General features: G+C 43.9%; 1 protein-coding gene across 1 annotated transcript in view; it reads left to right on the top strand.

Annotated features, from left to right (window-relative positions):
- The window catches only part of Ston2 (stonin 2), a 160,105-nt gene extending 138,769 nt beyond the window's left edge, over window positions 1–21,336 (top strand). The window contains exons 5-7 of the mRNA XM_052738699.1: window positions 3,822–5,660; window positions 11,518–11,720; window positions 13,791–21,336. Of these exons, the coding sequence (XP_052594659.1) occupies window positions 3,822–5,660; window positions 11,518–11,720; window positions 13,791–13,874 (2,126 nt within the window). The 3' untranslated portion in view covers window positions 13,875–21,336. The remainder of the gene's footprint in view (window positions 1–3,821; window positions 5,661–11,517; window positions 11,721–13,790) is intronic.
- The last annotated feature ends 574 nt before the right edge of the window (window positions 21,337–21,910 follow it).

The raw sequence follows: 21,910 nt of genomic DNA, 5'->3' as shown, positions 1-21,910 counted from the left end.
TTCCTATTTAAGGTAATTAGTTTTTGCCCATTTCAAACTGGAAAAAAAAAAAAAAAGACCTAACTGGCTTGTTCAACACAGACTGTAGCAAAGCTGCCCCCTTTCTGTAAGGTCCACAGCCCGTGACTGTCTCAGGCTCCTCCTGTCTCTGCCTCCCAACCCCGTCTTGCCCTGGGATCACTGGGATTACAGACATGTGCTCCTGACCCTGAGCTTGCAGAATCTGAACTCAGGGCCTCACACTCGTGTGGCTGGTACTTGACTCCCTGAGCCATCTCCCCTAGCCCAGTTTACATTTTTTTTTACATTTTTTGTTTTTCACAAGAAAGAATGTGGATTTGAAATTTTTTAATCCTACTTTTACTCCATGAGCCATTTATCTCTAAAGGCTTATGAAATACTGTACCCTAATGTTTTCAGACACCTAGTCACGTTATAAATGAAATAGATTCTTCTAGGGGTAATGGGAAGAGCAGCCACTGAACGTTAGGTTCTTGACCTATCCAGTAGGATTTTAATAATTTTCTTAAATTTCATTTCACATTAAATAAATAAAATAATGTAATAATTTTAAGCCCGTAGATAGAAAACTGAGACACAGAAGTTAAAGATGTACCCAACGTTAAGCAGCTTTAGTAGGATCCTGACACATAATTAAAACCTGAGCAATTCAAATTCAGATCGTAGGGTCTTGATTTGCCCGCCACAAATGAGCAGCAAGAGCATTATCTCAAAGGTGGCACAGGGTTCTACTTTAAGGGCGCAGCAGTTTATAGAATGGTTTTCTGTTGTTGAAGTGTTTGCTGTTTATAGCTTTTCGGTGATCTAAACATTGCTATGATAAGCTATGATAAACATCACCTCCGTACATTGTAATAAACTTGTTATTTTCTCAGGTAAATTCATGTAAGAGTTCTTGAGTCACTTTTAAAAGAAAAATGTGAGTGTGTGTGTGTGTGTGTGTGTGTGTGTGTGTGTGTGTGCACGCATTCAATTCTCAACACTGAAATTAACAGATTGTACATTGAGTCTAATGCTTCAATTCCCTAATGTCTAGAACTTTAAATAACTTGGCTTTGAGGGGAGTTTATTATAAGAAAATGATCTTCAGTAGAGACACAAGCCCTTTCTTCCTTCTATTCCTTTATTTATTTATTTATTTTAATTTTTGTCGCAGCAGAAGATGAAGGGGACTATTTTGTGGACAAGGTTTCCAACAGAAGGGAATCCCTTGGCAAGAGTATAAACAGCTTTGGCAGAGAGCCACCTTCCAAAGGGACAGGGCTCAGCTTGTCTTAAGCCAGTGAGTGAGGATGAACTCAAGGCAGAAGGGATGTCCCTGGGAACAGCGATGGCCAGCAAGGGACTGGATGGGTGGCGACACTGACTTCCAGGGAGCTACCACATTGAGACTCCTGTGAGCTGTGAGATGTATGACTGCTTCAAAGAAGTTGCTATATTTTACACGGACCCACAATGTTTCCCATATCTCTCATCACAAACACAATAAAGATTAATAAATGTATAAGGTATAAATACTATGAGCTTAGGTAGTTTCCTTCCCCCATCTCCTTTCCCCCAGTGAATAAGTAAATAAATAAATTCTACGTCTACAAAAGCACGTCTGAGGGAAAGTCATCTCTGCAATGCTATCCATACAGAGAGTACTTTTTTTCTCATTGCATTCTGGGTTGGCTCTGGATAGGTATATATTCATACTGTTTATCTTTTTTTTTTTTTTAAGTTTTTCGAGACAGGGTTTCTGTGTGTAGCTTTGCGCCTGTCCTGGAACTCACTCTGTAGACCAGGCTGGCCTCGAACTCACAGAGATCCACCTGGCTCTGCCTCCCAAGTGCTGGGATCTTCTCTTTTCAAAATGGGAAGTGTGTGTGTGTGTGTGTGTGTGTGTGTGTGTTAGAGTTGTAAAGCTATTGTCTATCAAGACTCTACCTATATTTTTAGTATAAGTTCTGGGATTCGAAGTCAGATCCTTGAGCTTGCAAAACAAACATGTTCCTGAAACCTTCAGCCTCTTCTTTTTATTTCCCCCTTAGAGACAAAACTTGGCTGTGTAGTCCTGGCTGGTCTGATTCTGTCTAGTCCAGCAAACCTCAAGTTTATGCCACTCCTCCTGTCTCAGTCTCCAGAGTACTGGAGTCCCACCATGCCTGGCTTTCAAAATGACCCTTTTAATGAAAGAAATTGCTGTATGCTTGAATGAATTTCTTGGAAGAATGGAGAACAAGTCAGCCATCTCTTCCATGTGTAATTAATTATGTGTGCAATTGTGTGTAGTGTGGCTGGTTTGGTATAGCTGGATGTGAAACGCATGAAGAATTAGTGAGACAGTCATAAAACTCAAGTGTCTAATTCCAGTTTGACCCCTAATGACTGGCAAGAGAAACAGTGGGTGGCATCACACACACACACACACACACACACACACACACACACACACACACACACATTGACCTACCCCATAGCAAAACTTCTTCCTCATCTGGGCAGTAAAACTCTGAGTATTTACTATATGCCTGACATTTTTTATCTGTTCTGTATCTTTATCTGAATCCAGCCCTCCTTGCTAAAAGCCTGTGGTCCCTTCCCCACAACTTCCTCATACACTTAGGGACTTAAGCTTCACAAGTTTGGACCATCCTCTTATTAAAACCCAAATCGGTTATTTTCTTTCTTGAAGGGCTCTGTTAGGACAGAATTTTATTTGTAATAACCTTTTAAATTATAAAGTACGTAAACCCAGAGATGGAAACTTTAGAGAAAAAAAAAAAGAGAGATTATATCATGATCATTTCCTCATATTACTACAAACTTGTAAACACTGTAATGGTTAGGTATTATTCCACTGTGTACTTAAATTTCTTTTCTTTCTTTTTTTTTTTCTGTGCTTAAATTTCTTAACAGTCACCTGTTTATTGCTTTAAAGGCAGTGGAATCTGGGAGAATGGAGCCTAAAAATGAAGCGGACTAAAGTCTCATACAATAGCCACCTCTATTCAGAGCATCAGACAGTGTATACCCTGAGGGTTAAGGAAGGTCACATGAGTAAAGTTCTCATGAGTTCAAGCTGTATACAACCTCAAGAACAATTCACACATGGGGAAAACACAGTTTTTCATTTAGAGGCATGTGAATTAACAGCTGAAGTAAACTCACTCCTACCCACTGCACCTGGAGGGAGTATGAAAATACAGTCCAAGAACAATTCCTTGTTTTTGGAGAAACCGAGGTCACAAGATTCTTGTCTTGTGTTCTTGAAGTTTTTTTTTCACAAGCACAGAAGTCCCTATTTTGGACCATGTTCTGACCCGTGACCAAATTGTTCAGGTGTATGGATTTATTACCTGCACGTTGACGGTGCTCACATTTTGTCATTCGTTCTTATTGATCATATTTGGGCCATAATTAAGGCTCTGTGCTGTCATTACGACTGATAGACTATAGTTTAATTTTAAAAAGTCAGTTTGTATCATTTCACATGGGAGAGACATTTCAATGTTTATAAATTAAGAACCCACACCTTAGAGCCAAGTGCAGAAAGCATCTGTTTCACACGTTAGTGCATCTGTCTTACAAAGCCGTCATGTTCTTACTACATTTAATGTGGTGGCACCTCTAGAAGGCCACTGAAAACCATGAGACTTGTGTTCAGAGTGTTCACTTCATGCACTCGAGACATGTAGTAAACTGCTTGGGAATTCTCTGGGTTCTAGATAAAATTCCAGTAATCTTTGCCTCCCTGGCTTCACTTTCCTTTCAGGCCCTGCGGGCAGCTCCTCATGTCTTTTCCTTTTTTTTTTCAGACAATTCCTCCTCCCTCCAGGAAGATGAAGAAGTAGAGATGGAGGCCATCAGTTGGCGGGCTGGCAGTCCAGCCATGAATGGGCACCCTGCTGTTCCACCAGGGACCGCCACTCGTTTCCCCAGCTGGGTCACTTTTGATGACAATGAAGTCAGCTGCCCTTTGCCGCCAGTCACCTCTCCCACGAAGCCAAATCCGCCATCTGTCGCAACTGCAATCCCAGATGTACCTTCCAACTCAACTGGGTCATTTAAGAGGGACCGTCCCAAGAGCACGCTGATGAACTTCTCCAAAGTGCAGAAGCTGGATATTTCCTCCTTAAACCGTCCACCTTCTGTAATCGAGGCACCCCCCTGGAGGGCCACCAATCCTTTCCTGAATGAGACGCTACAGGATGTACAGCCCTCCCCTATCAACCCGTTCAGTGCTTTCTTTGAAGAGCAGGAACGGCGCTCCCAAAACAGTTCGATTTCCAGTACCACGGGCAAAAGCCAAAGAGATTCTCTCATCGTCATCTACCAGGATGCCATCAGTTTTGACGATTCAGGCAAAAGCCAGTCCCACCCTGATGCTATTGAAAGGCTCAAACAACTCCACATTGACGATCCCGATCACGTTGGCAGTACATCCCTGCCTGATGATGACCCCATAGCCTGGGTTGAACTAGATGCTCACTCACCTGCCTCAGCTCTGTCTCAGCCCAGAGATGGATGGCCAATGATGCTGAGAATCCCCGAGAAGAAAAACATCATGTCCTCCAGGCACTGGGGACCAATCTACATCAAACTGACAGGCAGTGGTTACCTGCAGCTGTATTATGAGCAGGGGCTAGAAAAACCATTCCGTGAATTCAAGCTGGAGATCTGCCACGAGGTTTCAGAACCCCGGCTCCAGAACTATGATGAGAATGGGAGGATCCACAGCTTGAGGATAGACCGTGTCACTTACAAGGAAAAAAAGAAATACCAGCCCAAACCTGCCGTGGCCCACACAGCAGAGAGGGAGCAGGTGATTAAACTGGGCACCACCAATTACGACGACTTCCTGAGCTTCATCCATGCAGTTCAGGACTGTCTCATGGATTTACCCGTGCTGTCCATGGACTTGAGCACAGTTGGCTTAAACTACCTCGAGGAGGAGATTACGGTGGATGTGAGGGACGAATTCTCGGGCACCGTAAGCAAAGGAGACAACCAGATCCTACAGCACCGTGTCTTGACACGGATCCACATTCTGAGTTTCCTCTCCGGGCTCGCCGAGTGCCGCTTGGGCCTCAATGACATCCTTATCAAAGGAAACGAAATCGTTTCTCGTCAGGACATCATGCCCACCACCACCACCAAGTGGATCAAGCTCCACGAGTGCCGTTTCCATGGGTGTGTGGATGAGGACGTGTTTAACAGTTCCCGAGTAATTCTCTTCAACCCTCTGGACGCATGCCGGTTTGAGCTAATGAGGTTTAGGACCGTATTTGCTGAGAAGACCTTGCCCTTCACACTCAGGACGGCAGCGAGCATCAACGGGGCAGAGGTGGAGGTGCAGAGCTGGCTGAGGATGTCTCCTGGCTTCTCTTCTAACCGCGACCCTCTGACTCAGGTTCCCTGTGAGAACGTGATGGTGCGCTACCCAGTGCCCAGTGAGTGGGTGAAAAACTTCCGCCGGGAAAGTGTCCTAGGGGAGAAGTCTTTGAAAGCCAAAGTGAACCGGGGGGCAAGTTTTGGCTCTGCTGGTGCCTCTGGCTCTGAGCCAGTCATGAGAGTAACTCTGGGAACTGCCAAGTATGAGCATGCCTTCAACGCCATTGTGTGGAGGATAAACCGACTGCCAGACAAGAACTCAGGTAGGTGGGGGTCCTCTAGAAGACAAGCACTGCTTAAGAGCTGGGGTCGACCTACTCTAGCCTGTGCCTGTACGGCATTCGATTATGTTGTGTGGTGGAAATGGTGGTAGTAGAGAGGAGAGAATAGGAGACCAGGAAGTCTGCGTGTACTTACAACCAGGATGACCTCGTATATGTCATCTGTTCCCTACCTTAGTTAGCATTCTTCATCTCTCATAAAATGTACTGTATACTACTCAGCTGAGCCGCTAAAGAGCTTTCCAGGGAAGCTTCTGAGTTGTGTGTGCATGTATGAGTGTGTGTGTGTGTGTGTGTGTGTGTGTGTGTGTGTGTGTGTGTGTGTGTGTTTATGCACATATGTGTAGAAGCCAGAGAATGTCATCAGATGCCATTGCTCGGGTGGTCGTCACCCTGTTTGTGAGAAAGAGTCTCTCACTGGCCTGGGACCCAGTTTGCCGGTTCAGCTGTGTTGACTGACGGATGAGCCCAAGTGACCCCCCCCCCCATCTTTGTTTGCTCTGTTGTGGTTTGTTTTGTGGTTGTTTGAATTCTTTTACTACTTTGTGTATGCGTGTTCGGGCTGCATACACGTCTATGCACCGTGTGTGCACACGGCCTGCAGAGGTCAGAAGAGGGCTCCAGATCCCATGGAACTGAAGTTACAGTGGATTGTGGCTCACCACGAGGGTGGTAGGAATAGAACCCCGGTCCTCTGCAAAAACAGCCAGTGCTCTTCACCTCTGAGCCATCTCTCCAGCCCTTCCCCGGCTTTGGGATTATATACACGCACCGCCACACCTAGCTCTTTTATATTAGTTCCTAGGATCAAATGCAGGACCTTATATTAGCATTGTACTTAGAGAGCTGTCTCTCCAGCACCTTGAAGCTTTGTTCTTCCGGAACTCATTAAGTGTTAGCTGTGGCACCAAATGCAATTCATCCCCAGACCCTGGAAAGCTCGTGGGTTCTGAAGAGGAATCTTTGTCTCCTTCATGAAGGTGAAAGAAAGATATAAAGTGTTATATCCAACCACATACACAGTATCTGGGAGAAGTGAGCCCTTCTGCAACTAGGTACTGTCAGTCATGATATCTTCAGCCCCAGCGTTTGACTTTGGGGCTCTTGACAGAAAAGAGACTAAATGTTCAGGGTATCAAGGTCCAAAAGGCCACAGTTCCACCAGACAGAGAGTAAAGAAGGGAGTGTTCAATTTAAGCAAACAAACTTCCCAGCCTAGCTGTCCTGCTCACAGCTGGAGGCTGTGCTGCTGTGTCTGAGGGAGTCCAGAAGGCAGCTACTAACTAACAAGACTTTATGAGTGCCAAAACAAGGCAGCAATAAGCAGCTGTAATGGCTTGCTCTTTTTGGAGTATGTCTAAGTGACCTCAGTGGCCCGTGAAGAGTCTGTGATCCCACAAGCCTTTAAACCACTTCTCTTCTTGTCTGTAATAAACTGTGCCCATCTGTTAAGGAAAGTGGATTAGCTAGTCAGGCAAAAGGAAGAAAAAAAAATACTGGCTTGAAATCCTGGTTGAAACGCCATGCCCAGGCTTTCTCGCCTTACCACTGTGGAATGATTCCCGTGTATTCAGGGCGTTCTGCTACAAGTGCGGAATGGCTGCATTATCATATCTTAAACGGAATTTGATGAGATAGCAAGAGACCGTGCAGTCTAATCAACTCCTGAGGCTGCCCGGGGAGCAGGCAAACACCGGCATTCTGTGTCAGGCACTGGGTGTAGCAGTGCAAGCTGAGGGGACAATCGGACCTCTGTGCCGGAGGCTGGGGCAGCCACCCTCTGCTTCTACACTGACTGGGTTTTGAGAACAGCCTTCCTCTCTGTGCTTGCCGACTCATTGCTCAGCACTGTGTTTCTCCTGGGGCTTTTGTGCCTGCTGCCTCGGCCGTCGAGGCCAAGCTCTCTCCGGTGGAAATGAGAAGCCCTGGATTCTCTCTCCTTTGGCACAGGAGCCCTGGGGAAAAGAGAGCTACGAAAGTACTGGGCTTTCAGCTGGGACCTCAGATGAAAGAGTAAAACCTGAGAGATGACATGACTCACCTAAAGTCACCAAAAAACGCATCCAGGGGTCTTTTCTTACTACACCAGGTCCCCTTTATAGATGAAGCCAAATAGATGCATGCCGCCATGCATTTCCACCATGGGATCAAAGATTTGTAGTTTCTCAATGTATACCAATAATCTCAAAGTGACTTAAAGTACTTAACAGTACTGTGTGAAGGATTTTAATTATATGCAACAAGGGCTGACCTTAAATGGGAATGGGGGGAGGGAGGTTTCAGTATGAGTAGGTCATTGAACTGAGGAAAGCTTAAACAAGACATTATCAGAAAAGAGAGCTCCAGAGCAGCACTAGTCACAGACACTAACAGTTGTCTCCTGGGTACAGCCATGGAGACACATTTTTAGCATCATTTTTGGTCCTTGGGCCACTTGGCTCAAGTTGACAAGTGACCAGAGCAGTCAAGATGCAGAGGCCATGGCGGAGTGCTGCTTACTGGCTTGCTCCTCGTGGCTTGCTCAGCCTGCTTTCTTATAGAGCCCAGGACCACCAACCTAGAGATGGCACCATCCACCATGGGCTGTGCCCTCTCCGATCAGTCACTAATTAAGAAAATGCTCTACAGGCTTGCCTACAGCTCTGTCTCATGGAGGCATTTTCTCAACTGAGGTTCCTTCCTCTCTGATGGCTCTAGCATGTGTCAAGTTGTCATAAAACTAACCAGTACAGCTGCCAATCATTGCCCAGCTTCTGCCTTCCTAGTCGCAAAACCAGAGAGCTGGTGATGACCTTCTGATTCCAACCCATTTTCTGAGTTCTTTGTCTAGGTGTTATCCTTGGTAAATTGCCATCTTGGGGGGTTGGTTTTTGTTTTTTGGGGGGACAGGGTTTCTGTGTAGCCCTGGCTGTACTGGAACTTGCTTTGTAGACCAGGCTGACTCACAGAAATACACCAGCCTTTGCCTCCCAAGTGCTGGGACTAAAGGAGTTGCACCACTAAATTGCCCTGCTGGTAAATTGCTTTTTACAGATTGTTTTTTCATAACCACAACCTCCATTATCGTGAAAGTGTCTGAATTCTAGCAAAGGTCCAAAAGTCCAAGCCCCTCTGTGTACACTGTTCCCTGGTCCTACATGGGGACATGCATGGCCCACAGAACACGCTAAGAGATGAAACATTCAGTCCTGCACAAGTAACTTTTTTCTTTTCTTTTTTTTTTTTTCCTGATTCTGCTTCTTATTGGTCTAGGTAAAGAGAAAACACACCCAATGTGATGGCCCTTTTTTTTTGGAAATAAATCAATCCGATTTAATGCTCACTTTCATCAAGAAAGACAAGTTAACATATATATGTGTTATTTTATATATAAATAATTTGTGTTGCCATGAATTAAACAATACCAGCTTTCAAATTGTTTTGCCCCAATGGTCCACCATCCTTACACATTCAATAGTTGAGGTTAGGAATCCAGGACCAGATGTGGCTTACAGAGAGTTTCCTGTGAATACACTTAAAGACAATCTGAGGAGGGAGTCACATTTTAAAAAGAGAAATGTCAGAATTCCAGCAATGTCAAATAAAGCTAATTAGATAAAAGCAGTTGTTTGAATTCCTATTTGAGTGAAGAGGCCTCCTGCACTGTAGTAAGCAAATTCCATAGCAGTGTACCAACTATTTAGAACCTGCTTTGGAGTCAGAGAGATCTGAATTTTATTATCAGCCCTACTGCTTAATGGTGGTGTGACCTCAGGCAATTTACTTAACCCTTTCGGAGAAATCTAATTTTTCTCATCTACGAAGTACGATTATTAATAAATACCTAGCTCATTCAAAATGAAATTGGGTGATGCTTTTAAGTGTGAGGCAGAGTATTAGTGATGCTGATAAGTGATAGCTCTGTAATTAGTCTGTGGCACACAGAAGGATAGATTGAACAGATTCATTTTCAGATGCCATCATTTTTATTATATATATATATATATATATATATATATATATATAAAATCTTATTTCAATTCCTTTCCTAAAAAACAGTGCAAATTTTTCAGTTAAATTTCCTAGTCTTGTTCTTTAGAAATACCCATTGAACTATTTTACGTTTGTGAAACAGAGAAAAACAAATACTTCACTCTAGTGTTCTCCTGGGAGAGAGGGTGTGTATCTCCTTACTCGCCGAGATTGAAAAATCCTGCCCAGAGCAATAAAGAAAATTGGAGTGATTTACTTGGAGGAGCAGGGAAGATGGATACAGTTCAGTCAGAGCCATGTCACACTGCTCGTCTGCAGCTTGCTGCTCTCTATGTTCATGCTATTGTCCCACAACCTGGCCTCTGTGTTTGGGGACCATGAAGTCATAGGACTCAGACAAAAGGATGACAGCCCACAGTCATAGCCAATTTCTAGCTAAGACCTCTGGTAGCTTACTTTGCCCTCCAGAAACCTCAGTGACCTTAAGACGGTAGTTCTCATCCTTCCTAATGCTGCGACCCTTTAATACAGTTCCTCAGGTTGTGGTAACTCCCAACCATAAAATTATCTCGTTCCTACTTCAAAACTGTACTGTTATAAATCATAACGTAAATATCTGAGATGCAGGATATCTGATATGTGACACACACACACCCCCCCCCCCCCCGAAAGGGTCATGACCCACAGGTTGAGAGCTGCAGCTCTGAGGCTTTGTGATGAAATTCAGCAAGAGAGTTCGTGTGGAGCAGCTAGCGTCATCCCAGGCACAGGGCACCCAGTCATCCCCGCTGTGTCTGATGAAGGATGGTGACGCTCGAATGTCATAGCTGCAGAACTAAACTCTCTTCCTCCTCAAATCTAACCTATCAAGTGAAAAGCAGATCCTAATTTTACCTGTAAGTACAGTTGACCCGTAGATACTGAGTTACTCTCCATAGCACCCTACTGCAATTTAATTCTGTATTTATCGTACAGTCCCTTTTCATACATTCCCCTCCTAATGACTCCAATTCCCAGAGGAGGAATTCAGGTCAGAAGAGAACAAAGGACTTTTCCACTCCGAGAACTGCCGAGCGACCACGGCGTTATGACTGCAGATCATCAGCTTGTCCGTCCATTGCACTGTATTCCCAGATTTCAGGCATGCGCCTGTGAGTCTGTCACTTTCATATATCACCCACCCACAGAAACATGCCTGAGGCATCTCTAAAATTTAAAATGCTATTAAGAAAATTCATCTTGGAAAGGAAAGCGGTTTGCCCCTGGTGGCTGTCACTGATGTTTTATTAGGTGCCAAGTGCTAATCTTCTTTCTTCATTCTTCCTCTCTTAAGCCCCTCACGCTGTGCTACACAGTTCTTTGACCTACACACACATAAAGGCCCCGGTTTCTCAGACTGTGGGGTTCTGTTTCTGTTTACAAATAATGTTTAATCACTTTGATATTTATGTATTTATTTTGTGTGTGTTGCTGTTTTGCCTGTGTGTATGGCTTTGTGAGGTTGTCAGATTCCCCTGGAACTGGAGTTACAGACAGTTGTGAGCTGCCATGTGGGTGCTGGGAATTGAACCAGGTCCTCTGGAAGAACAGCCATTGCTTTTAACCACTGAGCCATCTTCCAGCCCCCTCAGACTGTGGGTTTTATGCTAGTATTCCAGGCTGTACTAATCAAGAGACATTGGATCAAAGGGTCTGAGGCACACAGAGGCTGATGTCTGCCTACGGACGCCCTCTTGCTCAGTATCGGACCCTGCCAGGTGCACAGCTCACAGACCTCCGTTATTGTCAAAGTGGCTCTGTAGCTTCTTCTCCTTTTTAATTTCACCCTCAAAGAACTTGACCCCTGGATTCTTTCTTTCTGTTCTAGCTTCTGGTCATCCGCACTGTTTCTTTTGCCACCTTGAACTTGGCTCGGACCGGGAAGTGCCTTCCAGATTTGCCAATTATGTAAACGTCGAGTTCAGCATGCCCACTACTTCTGCCTCCAAAGCAGCTGTGAGATCCATCTCTGTGGAAGACAAGCCCGGTGTCAGGAAGTGGGTCAATTACTCCACACACTACAGCTACAAGGTAGCCTCCGGGGGCTCCGGGCTGATGTTTCTGAGTCCATTCATCCGTTCATCCCCCCCCCCCCTTTATTCCTTTCAGCAAATGCTTCTCATATCAAGGCACTTTACATTCATAGCCGTGGATGAATCGGCTCTGACTTTAATGAAATACTCTCTCCTGGGTAAGAGAAAGGTTTGGAAAAAAAGAATTAAGGGACTGAAGAGAGAGAAGAATATGATGTCTGACATCATGAATAATAGCAAATAGAACAGCGGGGCCAAGCAACAATTGTTACTCATCCATGACATAATTCCAGTTTTGGAGTGAACTTGGAGATGGAGGGGAGTCCTGGGAACATGATAAGCTGAAGCAAGCATTTCATCTACAGGAACTGTGCATCAGAACACAAAAGAGGCAGGCACAGGGCAGTAAGTGTAAACTTAAAAGCCAAACCCTTTTACAGTGATAATAGGATTGAGGCTGTGGGAGATGTCTGCCGTCAATGCTGGAGAGCTGGTTTTCTTGAGGGGGGGGAAGGGGGGGCTGTTTGAAGACAGAGTCTCCCTCTGTAGCTCAGTCTGGTTCAAACTCTGTTTTTCTACCTCTGAGTGCTCAGATTATAGGTAGATCGTCCTCAACGGAGGGCTTATAATGCAAAGAGGTAGACGTTTGGTAGAAGATTGACTTCCAAAGAGGGAGGAGAAAGAGGCTTTAAGATTTTGCCAAGTTGTTTGATAATTTCCAATGGATAATGATTCCCACAGATTTATGTACCTTATTGTTCCTTTAAATATTTTCTCAGTTGTGTCATCTAAAACCGTTTAACTACCAAAAAGAACAAATGCCCCATCTTGTGGCCAGGAAAAAAACTAGCACTCCCCCACCACCACCACCACCACCACCACCACCACCCCCACCACCACCCCCACCACCACCACCACCACCACCACCACCACCACCACCACCACCACCCCCCCACCCCCACCCCCATCACCACCACCACCACCCCCACCCCCCACCCCCACCCCCACCCACCACCACCACCACCACCCCCACCCCCATCACCACCACCACCACCACCACCACCATCACCACCACCACCACCCCCACCCCCACCACCATCACCACCCCCACCACCACCACCCCCACCTCCACAGCCATGGACTGTAATCTATCTTCAATTTTTGCCCCCAAGAGGAGAGGCCTAATATTCAATGTAAGGCTGAGGAGCAGTCGGAATGAGATTCCTCAGTTCAAGCAGTCCCTTCCTGACTTACCAGAGGCTTTAGTTAAGGCATGTTGCTCTTTTTAAACGATTTTATCAATTATTTATTTGATGTGTGTGGGTGTTTTGTCTGCATGCATGTCTGTGCACCACATGTTTGCAGCACCTGAGGAGGCCCTGGGACTGGAGTCCCAGACAGTGCTGAGCTACCATGGGGGTGCTGGGAAGTGAACCCAGGCTGTCGGGAAGAGCAGCCAGTATTCTCTACTTGAGCTGTCTCTCTAGCCCAAGTCATGTTACTTTCAAAGGGCAACTTCTTGACAGTATTTTGCAGAAGACAGGCTAACTAGTAAATGCTCCAATACTTATTAGCTTAGAGACTTGGAAGAAAAGAAGTAGTTGGGGGCTGAAGTGGTCAATGACAAAAAGATTTATCCCTTCTGTAAAGAGTCATCAGTCACCTACTGGATTTCTACACCATTGGATAAAATGAACTAGATCTTGCTCCTATCCCGTGGAACCTATGGAATAGCGGAGCCAGGGATACCAGAGCTATTCAGAGGAAACTCAGTCTCCCAACTGAGTGCCCCAACTGAGTGAGGAGCAAAGGTACTTTTTGAGCAATGCTGCAAGACAAAGAATAAGCATTTCCCAGAAGGACCGTGAAGAAGAGGGAATTCCACACCTTAAAGGAGATCATGGTATACTCAGGACTAGCGGTTCCGTTATGGCAGCAGCCCAGATTATCCACAAAATTCCAAGCAATCCCAAGGACCCTTGTGAGGTTCTTTTGGCTCATTCACTTTTGTGCTTTTCCTCTCCCTTGCTCTTATTCCTGATATGTTCTCCATCTTTTATTTTGGCAGGTGGAGATTGAACAAAAAAAGAGTTTGAAGCCGGACTTTGAGGGAGAGGAGTTGGAAAACCCAAAGGAATGTGGGGTACAGTGACAGTGGCCTACTGTGTAAGAAACTGAAGAACGCTGACTCACGCTCGGGTGTCTTCCTGAATAACTCAAGTTTAAGTCAACACCTGCTGTGTCCGCTCCTTGTTAGGGGTGGCCTTCCACCGTTTCCTGTGTGCAGTTACCTGTGTGTGACAGGAAATCCTGAGGGGGTTGCTTTCAATAGACTCCTTGATGCTGAGCACGCCTGGAGCACGAGGTGCACCCGGCTTTGGGAGTTTATTATATATTGAGCCTCCTCGTCTCTTTCTGCTTCTATCATGGCACTGGTATGTGGTTTGTGGTGACTATTAGAGACCCAAAAAGAACAGCCAACATCAATGTTGGCACGGTTTGCTCCCAGTATCCATCTGTCACTTGGAAGTTTCTGGGAAAAGCAGCCTGGAAAGTTAATCAAGGATCTGTCTCTAGTGGTCCCTCTGTGAAAGAGTCAGGAGTTTCAAAACTATTTCCTCTTTGGGCCTACTAGGCCTTTTCTAAAACTCTCCATTCTTTAAATGCTGGTTTCACTCCACAGAAGTTGTCCAGAGGTTTCCCTACTGGTTCTGGATTGTTCAAGATCAAAACACTTTTTCAATTTCTATTTTTCCATCTGCTATCCTAAGTCATGATAGACAGTGGGAAAGGCCAATCAGATTTTTTTTTTTTTTTTTCAAATTCAGAGGTTGGAGCTTAATTCTACTAGTGGACTGGCTTGGATTCACAGTCTGTTGAAGAGAAAGAAAAGCTGAACTTGTTTTTCTTCACTTGGAGGAAAAGGGACATTAAATTTAAGTTTCTATTCAGTTCAGAAGCCAGCTGCAATCATAATGAACTGCCAAATTCTCACTGATCACTTCTAATTCCTGAAATACAGGCACAGCTATAAGAGAGGTGTGTGACAGAGAGACACTTGGGAGTTCTTTTTATACCTCATAGGCAATGACTGTTACATGTCCCTTTAACTCAAAATTTACAGGAAATTGAAGCTAAAGAAATCTCTGTAAAAGCTTATATTGGAATGAGTTTTGCCCCAAATTCAGAGATTGGGAGTCAGTGTTGTGACAAGTTCAAAAAGGCAGAAGGCTCCAGGGTAGGGCTGGGGAAAGCCAGTTTCCCAGTGTCATGACCATGAACTCCTAATTCCAAGAATCAGAACAACCTCCTTTTCCCTCACCTGTCCCCAGCCTACCCACCCACCACTTCCCACTGCCTGCTTATTGTACCTTGGTGTTTCCTCTCATGAAGAATAAAGGGAGGGGACAGAATGCATATTTTATCAGACCTGGGAAAATACCTGCAGTTTTGGACTGACTGATCCAGGATTTATAATATTCAGCTCATATTTAGTGAGATTGAACTATATACTGGCATTAGAAATGATTAGAAATCATTGCAGTGTTTTGAACTATGGTTTCTTGTTTTCAAGACAGGGTTTCTCTGTGTAGCCTTGGCTGTCCTGGAACTCTTCTCTGTACACAAGGCTGGCCTCGAACTCAGAGATCCACCTGCCTCTGCCTCTGGAGTGTGGGGAATTAAAGGAGTGCACCACCACCTCCCAGCTTGAACTATGTTTTTAACTATCTAAGCATTAGATTGAAATGAAAAGAACATGCTGCATAGGCATAGATGAGAAGACCTGTATTTTGAGTTTTTAAAATACAACCCTTTCAGTACAGAGGCGGGCACGTGTGTGTGTGTGTGTGTGTGTGTGTGTGTGTGTGTGTGTGTGTGTGTGTGTGTCTAGAACTCAAAAGGCTTGGTTTTGTAGCAGTTCATATAGAAATGTTTTCTTAAGGAAATGGGAGTTCATTTTTGAACCAGGAATATATCATGGCTATTCACAAAGCTAATGCATTCCATCTGTGGTGGTAGGTGTTTAAACAGCTCTGCATGGTGACTGGCCAGCCCACGCCTGAATGGAGGGTTACATTCAATTGTAGCTACTATATTTTAAGGGAGACATTAATATGTTGAATGTGTCCACAGGCAGGTGACCAAGGTTGTGAAGACCGTGATTATATAAGGAACAGGAGGGTAGGTGGGGGTGTCCTGCAGAACAGGGGATACAGCTAGGAAGGGAGTACACAGAAGTTGGGAAATGATGTAATACCTGTCACAAAGTTTCTGCTAAGCTCTAAAAAAGAAGAGTTAGATTTGTTTTGCATAACTTCAAAGACAAAAAAAGAAAATGATCGAACCAGAAGAGAACTTTACAGATAACAAATGTTTGCTCAATATCAGAATCTTCTAGTAAGAAGTGTTCTAAAGAAGAGTCAAGTAAGATGTCCTGCTGTAGCAAATGCCCAGAGGTTAACGAAGCCACCTATCCCAGGCACTGTGGAAGAGACCGTCATGTTGGATTTGGCCAAGGTGGTAGGAAAGAGTTCTCCAAATAGTCTGCATAGGAATGAGGCTCTCTGGCTCCAGATAACCTTTCCTCTGTGTTTTCGTGCTGTTGGAGGACAGTGGGATCCCCGAAAACATTGTCACAGAATTCCGTGTCATTTCCGGTGCTGAGCTAAAGGCCGTGAGAGTTCTCAGATGTCCACGCACTTGGAGAGTTGGCAAGAGGAATGAAGGTCCTCCCTGGCTCAGCCCTGGCAGGGGCCCTGCCCGCTGGTAGCGTAGCACGCTCAGTACCTGTGTTGTCTTCTCTCCCACCCACTTGGCTAATTCTTCTGGCCTTGGTGCTTCTCCTGGACTGTTTGGAATTTTGTTGTTGCTTTGCCTTAATCAAATCTTCAAAAAAAAAAAAATCTCCCCCTGTGCCGTTTATATTTAGCAAGCAAATTATCACTAATTTTTAAAAATCTACTACCTTGGTTCCATCAAATTCATTTTGCCTCTGCTGTGCTTAGGGTCATTATGGATTACATGTAGAGAACTGAGGGGCATCATGAAATGTGTTTTAGGGCTTACTAATAACCTACATAAAAACCATAGTTGGATAAATTATCCTTTTGATAGGCAGAATTTGTGCATGCCATATTGGACTTCAGTTTTTATTTTTCTTGTGTTTACCAAAAAAAAAAAAATCCTAGTCTATGTTATCAATAATGTAAAAAAGAGGATGGACTTTTCCAGGACATGTTTGGTGTCACATGGTATCAAAAACTATTTATTTTTGAGTCCAGGGCTTGTATACGCACTCTATCAGACAAGAGGACTGGTAATGTAGCGCAGTGGTGGAGAACTTGCCTAGCATGCACAAGGTCCCGGGTTCAACCCCCAGTACCACATAAACAACAACAAAAAAAAACGAGAGTAGGGGGTGTTTTGAGAACACATCACTGAAACCCCACTTGTAGACGCAGTGCTAGCTGTTCCTTATCTAAAGTTAGCACTTCGTTCTTGTTAGATGGTCTAGACTGGTGCTGCTGCTGCTGCTGCTGCGTTTCACTTTCTGTGGGCTTCCCCCTCTACTCACTCCCTTCCCACAGTTACTGTCCAGGCTTGTATTCTTTCATTTAAAAAGAGTTCTTATTTGAAATGAGACTAATTTCTGTCTAGGACCATGGTTAGGATCAGGAATTATGTCCCTACAAGCTCTATTCCTGAGAGATGTGATACACAAAGATGAAGAACCCATCACTGTGGTTCAAATGCCTGTCACCAAGTGTGAGCTACAAGGCCCGGCCACCTTAATTCCTTCCTTCCAAGTCAAACACACTCATTAAATGAATGGAAATTTTCGGCACTTTGACTCTGAGACTACTTATCCTCTGCTCACATGGTAGCTAGCAAGCAGCATTTATTTTCCAGAGGACTTAAATAACTTTGCTTGGTTTTTATCCCTGCCGCCAGTGTCAGCCAAGTGTCAGGACAGAGGCACTTAACGTGTGGCTGAATCTCCCCCGCAGTATCCCTTGTTCACATTGGGAAACATTTCTACACTCAGAGGTGGAGGGGCGCAGGTGCTGCCCACAGTTAGGCTATTGATCCTGTTTTATTGCTGCCAGTCAAACAGACCTTCGAGCCTCTGCCCTGCCCGTGAGAGTGACTAGTGGAAAATGCGTGCATCTGATGGAGCACGAAGCCAGTCCTGCTGGGTCAGGGCCTTGTCCTCCCAACGGTAACCACTGACCATTGCTACTGTGCACATCACGTGTCGTGTCCCCCGCCCCCCTGCATGAGATGGGGGTCTGAGATGGGAAAGCTGAGGCTCACCAGGTAAAGTCATGATTTCAAAGCTGATTTCTATATTTCTATTTTATCATCAGTTTAGGGGTTAAAAAAAAAACACAAGAGATTGAGGTGACTTTTTTCTATTTTTCCTTAAAAGTCCTAGAAATTAATTATTATAAGAAGGAAGCACTGTCATCCAACCTACTTTTATAAATTCTCTTGATTAAAAAGTGGTAAATTTAACTTTTTTTTTTTTTTTTTTTTTTTTTTGGTATTTCGAGACAGGGTTTCTCTGTGTGGCTCTGGCTGTCCTGGAACTCTGTAGACCAGGCTAGCCTTGAACTCACAGAAATTTTGCCTCTGTCTCCCGAGTGCTGGAATTAAAGGCCTATGCCACCATCACAAATGTAACCCTTCTAAGAATGTCTGATTTAAATTAATTCTAGCATATCTGAAATTGAGACTGTGATTAGAGTTTGATAGAGAATTCAAGAACAGAATTAACAAAAAATTAAATAAAAATATGCCACCTGTCAAATGAATCTTATGTTAACACTTCACTACCAAACTATAACAGCATTTTATATAAAATTAGTCAGTATATTCTCACTATGATTTTAATGGATGTCTGCTAAACATGACCAGTGTCTATTTACCAATTCCCTACACATTACCACATTTTAATTATGCTCTTTCTAAATGAGATTGGCTTTGGCTATTATTCATAATTGTGTATTAAAGGAAATAAAAGTGAAGGAAGATATAGAAGGCAATCTTAAGCATAGGAACAAATGCATGTGTTAGTAATATTCCCGTGGTCACCTAAGCCAGAACATGGAGGTTTTATATTCTAGTGTGCCTTAGACAACTTGCTAGTGAAAGTCCAGTCCTCTACTTTAATATCTTGCAATTCCAAGCCCATGAAGGTAAAAAGGTTCAATAGTACTTTGTTCTGCGGTACCTGGAATGATGCAAATAAAAACTGGATGTAATGAAAAGCTGCTAAAGAACAGACTAAAGAAAACAATAATTTCAGTATGAAAAGAGTTGGAACATGTACAGCATTGGCCACCAAGATTCAACACTACCTGAACTGGAGGCCATCCCTTAAAGTCAGGAGCTATAGGAAAGCAGGGCTGGCCCACAGAGCTCTTCAGTTTTGCTCGGATTGCATCAAGTGCTCTGGTTAAGGGACTGCGTTTGCAGCCAGGCACAGTAGGACGCTGGAGACTGTCCTTGGTAGCCCTGCTCTGATGGCTTTATGAAGGGAAAAGTTGGGCTCTCTGTGACTGTGCATAAGCATGGGGACAATCACTATTGCTAATTCACCTGTCAGTTTCCCAACCTGACTTCAGTTTCCAGAGACAAAAGAGAGGGCTGAACTTCCGTTTCTTTGGTTATTTTTTTTCCCCCAGCTGTGGTTTTATGGGGTGTTTCACAGACTGTCCTTTCCTGCCACATTTTGTTGATATTGCGTGTCCGTGTGATTCTTTATATATGCTTCAGAACCAAGAAATTTTAAACATGTAAGCTGGAAAGACCAGCTCGTTTATCTTTTTCCTGCTCAAATTCCTTCCCTTCCCTATCTGCTTAGATGACAGAAATGCAGGAAAGCCCCCAATTCTCTGTTCTGCGGTTGACTTCAAAACACCAGTTCAAAACGAAGGTTGAAAGGCAGTCTCCCAAGTGGATATATAGGGAAAACCTAAGTAGGTCTAACCCTCCAAGTACTGAAGATGTTAGGATGTAAGATGTTAAAATGATCTGTGATGTACAGATACAGCCTTTTGTGTAGATGGCTAGGAGGGAGCGGAAAACAGATTAATCTGGAGCCATTTGTAATTATAACCAAGTCAAATGAGAGAAAACCGCCTGTTAAAATGTACTTAATTTTTCCAAATGTGGATCATTATAAAATAGCTTCTCTGTGGGGTATGTGTGCGTGTGACTTCAGTTTCTTCTCTGGTTATCCTTACTCAGATATAATGGGTCAGTTCTAACTGGTTGGATGGGAATCCCAGCATCCTCTCCTTCTTCATTCTCATGTCCCACCTGAGATGAAACCCCAGTTCTCACTGTGGACACTAGCCACACTGTGACTGAAGCCTTAAGCACCACCTTAAGCTCACTTCCGTGTGCTTTTTGATGGGCCATCCCAGTGAGACTCCACAGCAGCAGTTCTGTGAACGCAGATGGACACGGAGCTCCCTGTTGGATGTAAGGGTTTGCAAGAACAGTGCGTGAGAAGGATGAGGTGAACCCCTTCTCCTACAGCCAGCTTTCTTTATTGTTTATGGTCACTTGCCAACAGAAACTGGAGAGCCCTTTGCCATTTTCAGAAGGCTAATCGGGGTCAGTGTTTGAGAAAAGGAAAGACAGAGGAGCCTCCCTCCTCCCCCTCCATTTTTGTGAAGTCCACCTGAATTTCAGTGTGTCTGGGTGGTTGAACCCAAGATCCAGTGAATGGCTTGACTGATCTAAGGCTTGTATTTCCCTTCTCTGTCACTTATCCTCACTCAGTGTCACTTCTTGCACTATTGTGGTTAATTTTATGTAAAACCAGTTAACTCTAAAAAGAATGTGCCTATGTAATAGAGTCTACACACTGGCTATTTCTGTAGAGGTGATGTTTTGTTTTTGATGTTTGTATTTGCTGAATAATCTGTAATGTCTTTTTTTGAGCTATGAAAAGGAAGTATTAATAAAAAAAATTTAAGCAAAGTGTCACTGCAGTGTTTAATGAATAGAGGCATGATAAAGAGTACATGTTTCCCAGATATGGTGGCGCATGTCTTTAATAAAAAAAAAGAACAAGAATACATGCTTACTAATGAGGTCCATTACCCAGCCGGTATGGTTTTTCGTCATAAACTGACAAGTAATTTGCTTAAATTATTCTAGGTAAATTTATCATTTATGCAATTTAAGTCAGTTCAAAATACATTAATCGTATTCCATTTTGTGGCCGAGGACTATGAGAAAACAAATGGAACATAGACAGTTCCCCAGGTTTTCTTGGAGGGAAGTATGTAGAGCCCATAGATACTGAGTGTATATAAGTCCTGTTCTATTGCCAGTGCTATACCAATAATTAATTGATGAATACTAATTACTGATGTCAACATGTGGACTAAGACATTTAGGAAGTTTTTATGGGAAAGGTAGCTTTTGGGAGAGTTCTACTGCTTATTAAAAAAAAAAAAAGACCAGTCTGTCAAAAAAAACGCATTGAGTGTTTTAGGCTATGGGAAAGATTAAAAGCAGAGAAAATGATGTCAAGGTTGGGTTGTTTGTTTTGAAGTAAACAGAGCATAAACAAATAAATAAATAAATGAGTGGCATTGTGTTTTGTTTTGTTCATGTTGACTAAGGAAGGACATTTTATTACAAAACACAAGCATGTACTGTGGGAGAGAGCTCAGACCAGTCCAGTGACTCCTGCTGTGCAGAGAGGTCTGTCCTGAACTGAACACAGAATTCCACAGTCTGTCCAGTACAAGATTGGGGCTAGGCAGTGGTGTCCGAGAGTTAACAGCTAAGTGGGAGCACAGCGTTTCCTTAAGTTGAGGATTCTGGAGAGTATTTTCCTTTCCACTATCCTTCCATCCCTTTGATAAATTTGGAGACATAACTTCCACATTGTTACCGATTTAGCCTTCTGGGTCCTTCTTTTTCTAACTTCCCAATAGAAAAGTAACAGAGGCCCAGATGCTTGCCCTTGTTCTCCAGAATGTGGGTGGGCATTGAGGATTAGCGAATGATGAAAGTTAAGATGTCTTCAATGCCATTGGTCATTTGTTCTAGACTATGCTCCACCACTTGGTCACCTCCAACTATCTTCTATTCCTCCATGCTGGGGTAGCTTTCTTCTCCAAACACAGTGTTAGGGGCTAGAGAGATGGTTTACCAGTGAAG

Source organism: Peromyscus californicus, unplaced genomic scaffold, assembly GCF_007827085.1.
Source record: "Peromyscus californicus insignis strain IS unplaced genomic scaffold, ASM782708v3 Scaffold_15__1_contigs__length_86483966, whole genome shotgun sequence".
In the NCBI taxonomy this organism is placed as follows: domain Eukaryota; kingdom Metazoa; phylum Chordata; class Mammalia; order Rodentia; family Cricetidae; genus Peromyscus; species Peromyscus californicus.
The sequence above is the reverse complement of the archived record's forward strand: the minus strand, read 5'-3'. Positions and strand labels throughout refer to the sequence as shown.